Source organism: Lolium perenne, chromosome 6, assembly GCF_019359855.2.
Source record: "Lolium perenne isolate Kyuss_39 chromosome 6, Kyuss_2.0, whole genome shotgun sequence".
Taxonomy (NCBI): Eukaryota; Viridiplantae; Streptophyta; class Magnoliopsida; order Poales; family Poaceae; genus Lolium; species Lolium perenne.
Genome location: NC_067249.2, coordinates 128,929,808 through 128,940,827, shown reverse-complemented (window position 1 = coordinate 128,940,827; position 11,020 = coordinate 128,929,808). Strand labels below are relative to the sequence as shown.

Genomic DNA, 11,020 nt, shown 5'->3' with positions numbered 1-11,020 from the left:
TATATAATGATACACCACTGCACGAATCACAAAGCACATAACTAAGTGAAATCAACGTCCTGTGCACGGTAGAAAGATATTTCTGGATGAGTGTTAGAACAGATGTTTGTTGTTAAAAAGAATACTCAAATTTTAGAGCGTGACTATTTTTCAGTTGACTGAGAACTAACTCCATTCTGAATTAGATGATGTCATCAAAGTTCGGTTACAACTCATGTTGCAACTCATAACTAGCACAAATCATAATCCAAATCAGATGGTGTAAAAGTTGCAAGAAGTTAGATCCCCAAATTTTACGGTTAGAACTAGTACAGGTCGATGGAAACTCGACAACATCACACGTACTTGATTTCCTAATCTGATCCGTGGTGTGTGTCTCTTCTTCGCTGCTAACTCCTTAAATCACCGAGCGATCGCCTAACCCAGACTTAGATCGACGACCGAATAACTTCCCCTCTAAGCCTAACCCGACGTCCACCCACCTTCCAGTCGTGATGAGGAGTCCCACGGCTGTCATGGCGGTGACAGCGCTTCTGCTGCTGCTGGTAACCCTGGCGGCGGCGGACACTACGGCTTCATCGCACAGGGAGCAGGAGAGGATCGCAGAGGACGAGCGACGGGTCATGGGGGAGTGGGGCTGGCGAAGGACAGAAGGAGCTGCAGGGAGGGGAGCGAGGAGGAGGATCGTCGGCTGTTTGCGGAGTGGAAGGCGGAGTGGGAGGCCCAGCATGACAAGAAGTTAAGGGAGAGGAGCGAGAAGGAGACTCGGTTTCTGTTCGCGGTGTTACAAACGCGACAAGCAAATAACGAAGAACGATAAAGGAACACATGCATGGGACACAAGATTTTAACGTGGAAAATCCCTTCCAACACAGAGGGGAAAAACCACGGACGCCAGCCATCAAAACTTCACTATATCAGGTAGTGTTTACAAAACACCGTGGGATATCTTATAATCTGATAAACCCTAGCCGGCGGCTTACAAGAGGTATATATAGACGGTGGCATCGGTCCGTACCCTAACCCTAACCCTAGCCCTAACCCTAACCCTAGGTATAACCCTAGGTTGAAACCTGGGCTCTGATACCACTTGTTACAAACACGACAAGCAAATAACGAAGAACGATAAAGGAACACATGCAGGGGATACAAGATTTTAACGTGGAAAACCCCTTCCAACACAGAAGGGGAAAAACCACTGGCGTCAGCCAGCAAAACTTCACTATATCGGGGAGTGTTTACGAAACGCCGTGGGATATGTTATAATCTGATAAACTCTAGCCGACGGCTTACAAGAGGTATATATAGACGGTGTCATCGATCCGTACCCTAACCCTAACCCTAACCTAAACCTACAGACGACGGGCCTCGCTCCGCTCGTCAGAAGTTAGCCTCCCTTTAGAATAAATTTGGATCACAATACAACGCGGTGTGGATGGCCGAGCATGGCAAGAAGTACAAGGACGCCGGCGAGGAGATGCGCCGTTACGCCTTCTTCAAGGACACCCTCCGCAGGATGGATCAGTACAAGGCCGTCTTAGGTAGGAAATCGGTTATCTTTGTCTACAACGGGCCGTTTAGCGACCTCAGCCACGAGGAGTGGGGGGCCATGGCCTGCGCGATGCTTCCCGACGACGACGAGATGTTGGATGCTTCACTATCCATACCAAGCGAACGATATAGAGGAATGGAGTACTATAGATGAAGTGCACTTCTTACAAGCGATCTCTATATGGTTTGCACAAAACGAATGTCCCTGTGGATATGCTTGCAATTTATATTTTTCGTGGTAGAGACAAGTTTCCTTTGATGGAGTACTGCACCATGGAGTACTGAACTGAGAGCATCTCCAGTCGCGTCCTCCAAAGCGTCCCCCAAAGGGAATTGGGGCGCGCCGGACAGAAAATGCGTTCCAGCCGCGTCCTCCAAAGCCCATTTTTGTCCGGCGCGTCCCGATACGGTGTCCGGCGCCCCGAGCCCGTCCCCGTCCCACAGGGGACGCACCGGGACGCCGGACACAACGAAAAGCGAGGCGGGCTCCCACATGTCGGCGACTATTTGCATAAACCGTTGGTTCACGCCTCTTTTCTCGTCGCTCCTTCCTTCCCGCGCCTCCCACCCCACCGCCGCCGCTGGATTTCCCGGCCGTTTGGGCGTCTGATCTCTGCTGAGAGTCGGCACCGTTGTCGCGGCTGGGGCTCCCGCCGGTCGTGGCGTCGCCGCCGCGTCGCCAGCGCGTCCCAGAACGCGCCGTCAAATCCGCCCCACCTCCGCGCACAGAAGGTGCTCGACGACTTGCCAGGTAGGCGCGATTGGCCGCTATTTGTTCCGTCGTCTGCCTCGGCGCAATTTTAACCATTGATTTTGCTTTAGCCATGGACAGCGACGATGAGATGGTTGCCCTGCTGCTGGAGGACGAGCAAGCCTTCGACGACGACGTGCGGGAGCATTTGCTGATCATCGCGTCCCTCCAGGACATGCTTGACGCTGAGGCGGAGAAGAGGAAGAGGCCGCGCCGCGGAGGATCAAGGCCGGGAAGAAGGAAGTCGAAGCCCCGGCAGAGGATGGAGGGGCATGCCATGCTGCACAACGACTACTTCGCCGACGACGCAACACAGGCCGACAATTTTCGGCGCCGGTACAGGATGAGCAAGGGGTTGTTCATGAATATCCTCCACGGCGTTCGAGAGTTCGACCCCTACTTCAAGCTCAAGCGACGCTGTAGGCGTCCTCGGGTTCTCGTCGATTCAGAAGTGCACCGCCGCCATGAGGATGCTTGCATACGGAGCACCTGCCGATACACAGGACGACTACCTTCGCATGAGTGAGTCTACTGCCATTGAGTGCATGTACAAGTTTTGCCGAGCTGTGGTGGGAAAGTTTGGCAAATACTACTTGAGAGGGCCAACTGAGGAAGAGACTGCAAGGATCATGGCACAAAATGCTGCCAGAGGATTTTCTGGAATGCTTGGAAGCATCGATTGCATGCACTGGGCATGGAAGAACTGCCCGTTTGCTTGGCAAGGTATATACAAAGGCCGTCATGGATATTGCAGTGTGGTGCTTGAAGCTGTGGCAGATTATGACCTGTGGATTTGGCATTCTTTCTTTGGCATGGCGGGATCACACAATGACATCAACGTGTTGCAGCGGTCTCCGGTGTTCAGCAGACTAGTGGAAGGGCATGCTCCACCATGCAACTATGAGATCAATGGCCACCAATATACCAAAGGCTATTATCTAGCCGATGGTATATATCCAAAATGGGCCACTTTTGTCAAAACAATCTCGAATCCATCAGGTCTGAAGAATTCCCACTTTGCTACACGACAGGAGGCTTGCAGGAAGGATGTCGAGCGGGCATTTGGTGCGCTTCAAGCACAATTTGCCATTGTCCGGTACCCTACTCTAAGCTGGTCTCACGACCAAATGTGGGAGGTGATGCAGGCTTGTGTGATCATGCACAACATGATCATCGAGGATGACCGCAAGAATCATGTTAGGTCACATGTTGGTCCCTATGAGTGTCAAGACCCTCTTGCGGAGGTTGATCATGAGTTGCCCGCAGATTTTGCTGATTTTCTCGCCATGCACGCAGAGATCCGTGACAGCAATGTACATGAGCAACTTCAAGCTGATCTCGTTGAGCATTTGTGGAGGATCAAAGGAAATACTGTGGCACCTTGATGTAGCATCTAGCCCTATTTATTATATTTGATTACTTGTTTTATTGTTTGTTGTAATTTAATTTAAAAACAATCATCGCAAACATTTTTATATGAGTTTCATGAGTACGATCTAGACTATACTTATTTTATCAGGTTTTTTGCGCATAGCGAGTAGAGGAATCGTTTCTAGTTTTGGAACCACCTGAACAGGAATCGCTGATCCACCTTCACTTGTTTCCTTTGGCTTCGATTCTTTTATTGTATAGTGGACGACTTAGGAGCTTTAAAGCCGCATTGATAAATGGTTTATGTGTTAAAAAAAAGTAATTTAAATGTTTGGGGGCAGCGTTTGGGGGACGCGGCTGGGGAGCGACATCCCCCAAAGGCGGCACGAACAAAACACGTCCCCCAAACGCTCAATCCGGCACGGTTTGAGGGACGCGACTGGAGATGCTCTCACTTCTTACATGGTTTTATCACAACTTGTCGGGCCACTTGCATAATCCTGTGGCTCTATCGCTAACTGAAGTACACCATGGAAGTCAATAGATAAAGTTCTTTGTTTTCTTAGTGATTCATAGGAAAAAAAATGAATTAATATGTCTTCATATGTAACTCTTACTAGTAGTCTAGTACCAGTAGAAGGTAAAATATGATGTACATTATAGAGGTGTACACCGCTGCGATCTGTATGTTGCAGCACCACCGTGCAATATGCTGAGTGTTCACACTAGCTATCAAATATCCTCTGTGTTTATACTCTCTTCTATGACCTGAATGCAAGATCCAACTGATATCCCAGAGGACATTGCCTCCGCAAGCTTCGATCTAGCCTTTTCGTGGCGGCGCAGTAACAGAATAGTGTTCAGCACAGCCCATCTCACCTGTGAATCAGCTTTGTTCTGGGTGAAACCCAGGCTCTTGAACAACCCATCCAGCTGTTAATGGAAAACATAACAGATAAGTAGGGGGGTGGAGTTACAGGACATAAGTAAACTGATGCCTAAATACCTTGTTGACGTCAGCTAGTCCTCCTTCAGCGTATCCATACAGAAGATACTCTGTTGCTACTCCAGCCAGCGCAATACATGAGAACTTGTTCAGCATCTGCCATTAGATCAAACTTATATACAGCCAACTCGACCTCAGATATGAATGACTCTCGGAAGACCACACTTGTGTGATACCTAATGATACTGCACATAGATATCCACTGAAAAAGTAGTAGTTGATGGGGTAGCAACAATTGTGCACGCCCATATCCCAGAATACACAAATTATGTGTTAAAGTGATAGTAAGTCCAGTTCGGGCTGCCAAGTATAGCACACAGCGAGCATTGGATAGGGATTGCTAGTTGCCTGGTGTTTTTCTTACGTCAATAAATCCCGTGTAATTCCATATTCTAAACAATCCAATACCAGCTAGAACCTGACCATCTTCAAGTTTTGTCTTCAGCGAAAACATATAATCAATGCATAGATTGTAGCAGGTCCAGGTTCTGATGCTTATATACAGTCGGGATTGGAACTTTTAAGGCGATGGATCACATCTTACAACATTTCTACATCATTTGCACAAAACGAAAATACTCTCACCTTCGCGGACAGTTTGCCTGAATTGATCTGAAAATGAAAAATAACCATTAGGCCGGTGCATATATAACTAACTTGTTTGTAGGAAAATATATAGAAGAACAGCTTAACAACATAAAAAGGGTACATCCTCTCATAAAATATGTACAATTTAAAGTAAAGAATTAGGTTTTCATAATGTGTTTCATCAGAACATTGCACGAGAAGAGCATCTCACTCTATACAAAGATAGAATTATATCACAAAATGAACCGAAAAAATAAAAGATTTGGTGATTGGGTGGTACTTGGCCAAGCTAATAAAATTAACTAGTAAATTCAATAGTTTAGAAGGTATGCCTCGCACACTACTAACACTGACAATGATAGGTGGTGTGTATCAGTTAAATAATAATATTACATCAAAGATTATCAAAATATTAAGAAGCTAGACTCAAAAAAATATTAAGAAGCATTGAATAAGAAAACTAACCTCTTCAACAAATTCAAAGTCCACAAAAGCTGTCCCAGCTTGTACATTCAATGATCCTTTTTTCTTAAGTGTTTCTAAACTTGTGATAGTATATTCCTTCGGGAGCACTCCAAGCAAGTATGCTATCAAGAAGTGACCAGCTTCATGCTTCACACATTCCACATGTAAGCTATTAATTGCTTCTACTATGATAAACCAAAATTTTAAAAGTGGAGAAGTGAAAAGTTCTCATATTGTTAAACAATGGCACATAACTGACAGTGCTGGATGAACCATACTAGTCATTCCATAAGTTCTCATATTGTAGTTTCAATAAAGGCAAAAGGTGCTTAAATATTAGCATTTATCGTCCATCAACATTGATACCTAGAGAGTTCTATTTTTACCAAGTTGAAGATGACGCTATACAGTTGATACTCAAACAAGGTCAACAACATGCATGGTTTGTATACCTCAATAACTCTGTTATGGTACTTCTGGCTGAGACTGTGACCAAGTGTGTCGAGAACCAAGTTTCTAGCCCCTCCATTTAAATATATCTGGAAAGCTGAGCTATAGTCATGTAAGTTCAAGCGACAGATGAAAATGCCAGGTGATTATAATGGTAATATAAAAAGTACTATCATTTCTGCGAGGGAAATAATACAGACTAATGTTCCACTTTACGTATCCGGTACCAAAGAAGCACATGATAATGGTATATCTATTCACTACCATAGATTGTTGATTTTTCCTTTAAGAAATCAAAGATTGTAGTTTAAAAAATGCAACAATGTAGCCTCAAAGCATGCATGGCCCAAGCATATGCTTTGAAATAGCAAAAGAATGCAAATAGTAACAGTTCAACAACCGGCCAGCAACAAGATATGTAACAAATGTAGTCAACTAACTGACTCACCAAATCAACAGACCACACGAATAGTAGGCCTACAAAGAGAAACAGAGCTTGGAATTGAGAAAGCTCAAATGCAGCTGAAATAGAAAGGCCTCCAAGAAGTGCAGCAATTTGGAGATTTCTCTCAATTGATCCCAAAGTCCGATCCTCCGGAGATAGAAAAGAAGAGGTATCGATCCCATTTAGCTTAAGCTCATCTAGTTTATAAAGTCTTTGAGGTACCTAACAGAGATTGTGGTACAAATCAGGAGTTAGTATGCTACATAAAATTCTCGAAAAGAGATAAATGTAAAGCTTTACTTATCGAACATATAGCTAGCAGATATTAACAGGTGGAAATTTTGTCACACAAAGAAGCAAAGGTGAAGTGTTTGCTTGTAAAAAATGTGCACTGCCGCACTGGCACTAAACAGCATTAATAGTTCTTCCGTATTTTTTTAATAGAACCATCAATATAGAAATATTCGCAATTGCCTCAAATGCAACCATGGAGAAAATTTCGAGAATGACACTGGATAAATGATCGCCTGAAATGAACTCATGACACATTCGTGCGGATTATTCATATTGATTTATCAACATAAAAAGAAACAACACTGCAAACATTTAAACAACTCTGAGATCTACCCATGTCTCTATAACGAGCAATACCCATCCAGTTTAATTGGTAAGAGTTGGAACCTCAGATTACCATGCCCAATAAGAAAAGTACCAAATCATGGACTGAAAAACCTCTTAACAATTCCATCTAGTAAAACCGTCTTATATTCTTTTTTTTTTCAAGTTTGAAACTATAAAAATAAGGTGGTTCTAACGCATGGAACTGATCATTATTTCAAATGAAACTACGAATAAACTGCAAAGTAACCAACTAACCATACAAGTAAAATCGTATCTGAACAAATTAATTCTCTCTGTTCGTCAATTGGTCCGCATATCAGTTCAAATGCATGGAAATACTCTAATTCAGAGACGATCGAACGCGAATAATTGTAGGGTCACCCTAAATAATCGAAGGAGCTACTAACACAACATAACAAGACAAAACGACTCATTAATCGAATCAAGAACCCAAGAAAATATTCAGTATCAAGAGAAGAACAACCTGCCTGGCGGCACCAAAGCACCGGAGTCCGCCGCCCTCCCCCTGCGTGCCGCGCACGAGGGACAGCGCGCCCTCGTCGTTCCCTTTCCGCAGCTCGTCGTCCACCTGCTCAAGCACTGCCCTCAGCCGCGTGGCCGAGTCGGAGGTGGTGTTTGCGGCGCGAGCCGGTGGCAGGCGCAGCCTTGAAGCGGCGGCGGGCTGCAGCTGGGTGAAGCAGGAGCAGCAGGGCGGTCCACCCAGTCTCATCTTCCACGTAGAGTCGAGCTGGTCCACAAACGCCAGTTGCCGGAGGATTTATCCAACGGAACAGCTAGCGAAGCGGAGACGAGGATCGAGGACTCAAATTGTGTGCCGTAAATGTAACTTTTTATTTGCGAAACACCATACATAGGCTCACGCCTATAACTAAGTTCAAGAAATTGATCCCGTGAATCTTAAAAATTGAGGAAGTCACCATAAATGCTTCGCTATTGACGGGAACCGGGAACACCGCCTCCCGCTGAAAAATATTCCGTCTTTTAATGAGACACCAAAGTGTTAAATTTAGGATTTAAATAGTGGTGGGCTAGAACTGCGAGTGCCCTCCTAACCATCCAACCACAACTTACTTACCTACCATAGTCCAGCGTATTAACGGTGAGTGTACATAAAAAGTCACACATTTACTCATGATTTTTTTTTGCGGACATGTTAATGTAAAAAAAAAAGGTCGCAGTGTTTTACTCATGTTGCATGGAAAACCCTTTAACCCTTGTTTACTTTTCTTGTATATTTTCACTTCTAAAAAGTTTTGGGATGATAGAGATTTGGCGTTCATCCAATCCCCTACCATCTCCTTAGATACTCTTTCCTGACAATACACTATAGTACAAGGTAGAGTTTTTAATCTAATAAAAAATGAGAAGATATGTGGGATATCTTGGGATTATCTCATCTAAACATTAAGAAATAAACTGGTCACTGGAGTTTTTTTGGGATTCGAAATAGTAATTCCCTCAGATCTCGTAAAGTACACTAGAAGTAAACATGACCTTAATAGGTTTTTATTGCATATGATCGTTGATTTTTCTACGTTGACATGTCCAAAATATTACACGCTAGTTTTGTGCAGATTCATTTTGACACAAATAAAGTAGGGAAAATCCTACTGTATCATTTTTCATTAAAAAAATGAAATATTTACAATGAGTTAGTCACTTAAGACTAGGATAATTCATAGGGTATCATGGCTTGCATCTCTTCCTTGAGGCTAGCTAGGTCTAGCTCTAAGCATAGTTAAATTAAAGAAAGATTTAAATCTAGAAATACATCTAGTGGTCTGGAACCGTGATAGATCTAATAGGGCTTGCATCAAATATTGCAACATTTCTCTTGTCCCACATTGAAATATGAGACAAGAGAAATGTTACAAAACAATGTTGCATTTGTAAAAAAATCCTACATACACAAAAAATGTTATGTTCCTAATTTTTTCATCAATAACCACGTTTTTTAAGCAATGACGAGGAGCACTCATGCATATGAAAGTGACATGGAAGTCAAACCGGCTGATGCTACATCCGACATATGTCTAACACTTGACAAAATTTATAGGAAACATTATTAATCGGGCAGGCAAAGATCGGTTATTGCTGCGCTAACTACTCGAACCCTTCGTGGTAGCAGAAAGACCACCCATCGTATATGTTGCTTCTACCCCATGCACATGGAGCCACCAAGGGCTCGAATCTGCAAGGGGATCCTCGGTGGTCCTGCGATGATGCTTCCTCATTGCGTCCCGGATGGTGGCGATCTAGGGCACCGACAGTGGATGTCGGGAGCTTCCGAGGGTTTGAAGGTGCAAGGCTGTTGGGTTCGTTGCATGGAAAACAAAAAAATTCTACCGCAAAGACGAATAAATCCAAGATCCAATCTATGGAAAAGCCAAGATCTAATCTATGAGATCAGCAACGAGATAGATGAGAAACTAACCCTCTAAGATCCAAAGCCTTAACGAGATCAGATCTTGTGGTTGATGTAGACGATCGTTTCGGTGTTGCAATCCGGCAGCACTTCCGTACTCGGTCGCACGTACGGTGTCGATGAAGTCCTTCCTCTCCCCGTTCCAGCGGGCAGCGGAGGTGTGATAGATCTCCTCGGAATCCCAGCAGCACGACGGCATGGTGGTGGAGGTGGAGGAGAAATTCCTGCAGGGCTTCGCCAAGCCTACACATGAAGAAGGAGGAGGGAGAGAGGGGCGGCTAGGGTTTGGGGAATCATGTGATGCGCCCCAACCCTCCCCTCCCTCTTATATAGGCGTGGGGGGATGCCTCGGCCCCTCCTCCAAGCCCTAGGGTCGGCCAAAACAAGGGGGAAACTCCCCCCAGTTAAGTTCCTATTTTCAAGGGATTTGATCTTATCCACTTGATCCAGCCACATGGGCCTTGGGGGACTAGTGTGCCTGGCCCATGTGGGCCTATGCGACCCCTCCGATCCATGTTGGTCATCCGGGATAGGTGGGTCCCACTATGGTACCCTCCGTAACCTTTTAGAACCTCTGGTACAATACCGAAAAATCCTGAACTTTTCCGGTAACCCTGAAAATGACTTCCCACATATGAATCTTATTGTCCGGACTATTCCGGACCTCCTCGTGATGTCTTGGATCTCATCCGAGACTCCGAACAACATTCGGTCTCCATGTCATATTCCATATCTACTATACAACATCGAACCTTAAGCGTGTCACCCTACGGTTCGTGAACTATGCAGACATGATCGAGTCTCCTCTCCGATCAATAACCAATAGCGGGACCTGGAGATCCATAATGGCTCCCACATATTCAACTATAACTTAGTGATTGAATGAACCATTAACATATGTTACTGATTCCCTTTGTCGCGTGATACTTTACTTATCCGAGGTTTGATCATCAGTATCTCTATACCTAGTTCAATCTCGTTACCGACAATTACTCTTTACTCATACCGTGGTATATCATCTCTTGTGACTGATGACCCACAAGTATAGGGGATCGCAACAGTCTTCGAGGGAAGTAAAACCCAAATTTATTGATTCGACACAAGGGGAGACAAAGAATACTTATAAGCCTTAACAACTGAGTTGTCAATTCAGCTGCACCTGGAAAAGCACTAGTAACAGGGGTGATGTGAAAGCAGCAGTAATATGAGAGCATTAGTAACATTAACACAACAACAAAGTAAAGATTAACACGAGAGGCAATGGCACCAGAAAATAGTTGATACTACTTCTAATGGCATATAGGACCGAGTGAGTATTTGATGATG

General features: G+C 44.5%; 2 protein-coding genes across 2 annotated transcripts; one reads left to right on the top strand and one right to left on the bottom strand.

The window, feature by feature from the left end:
* Positions 1-1,435: 1,435 nt before the first annotated feature.
* Positions 1,436-4,402, top strand: LOC139832496 (uncharacterized). Its single transcript, XM_071822271.1, has 4 exons — positions 1,436-1,612; positions 1,996-2,302; positions 2,374-2,638; positions 4,369-4,402. The coding sequence occupies exons 1-4, from the start codon at positions 1,436-1,438 to the stop codon at positions 4,400-4,402; spliced, it is 783 nt and encodes a 260-aa protein (XP_071678372.1).
* On the bottom strand, positions 4,263-8,055 carry LOC127334565 (uncharacterized). Its single transcript, XM_051361055.2, has 7 exons — positions 7,733-8,055; positions 6,631-6,849; positions 6,185-6,271; positions 5,733-5,879; positions 5,265-5,291; positions 4,680-4,775; positions 4,263-4,606 (listed from the first exon to the last, which is right to left on the bottom strand). The coding sequence occupies exons 1-7, from the start codon at positions 7,976-7,978 to the stop codon at positions 4,406-4,408; spliced, it is 1,023 nt and encodes a 340-aa protein (XP_051217015.1). The 5' UTR covers positions 7,979-8,055; the 3' UTR covers positions 4,263-4,405.
* Between the last annotated feature and the right edge of the window lie 2,965 nt (positions 8,056-11,020).

What these genes read in the sequence shown, in the direction of transcription:
- LOC139832496 (XM_071822271.1), top strand. Translation starts at nt 1,436, where the DNA reads ATGGCCGAGCATGGCAAGAAGTACAAGGACGCCGGCGAGGAGATGCGC. An exon ending in GGTGCTCGACGACTTGCCAG is followed by an intron (nt 2,303 to 2,373) that starts GTAGGCGCGATT and finishes ATTTTGCTTTAG; the next exon opens with CCATGGACAGCGACGATGAG. An exon ending in GCCGACAATTTTCGGCGCCG is followed by an intron (nt 2,639 to 4,368) that starts GTACAGGATGAG and finishes TGTATGTTGCAG; the next exon opens with CACCACCGTGCAATATGCTG.
- LOC127334565 (XM_051361055.2), bottom strand. Translation starts at nt 7,978, where the DNA reads ATGAGACTGGGTGGACCGCCCTGCTGCTCCTGCTTCACCCAGCTGCAG. An exon ending in GCTTTGGTGCCGCCAGGCAG is followed by an intron (nt 6,850 to 7,732) that starts GTTGTTCTTCTC and finishes AATCTCTGTTAG; the next exon opens with GTACCTCAAAGACTTTATAA. An exon ending in CAGGCAAACTGTCCGCGAAG is followed by an intron (nt 4,776 to 5,264) that starts GTGAGAGTATTT and finishes ATCTAATGGCAG; the next exon opens with ATGCTGAACAAGTTCTCATG.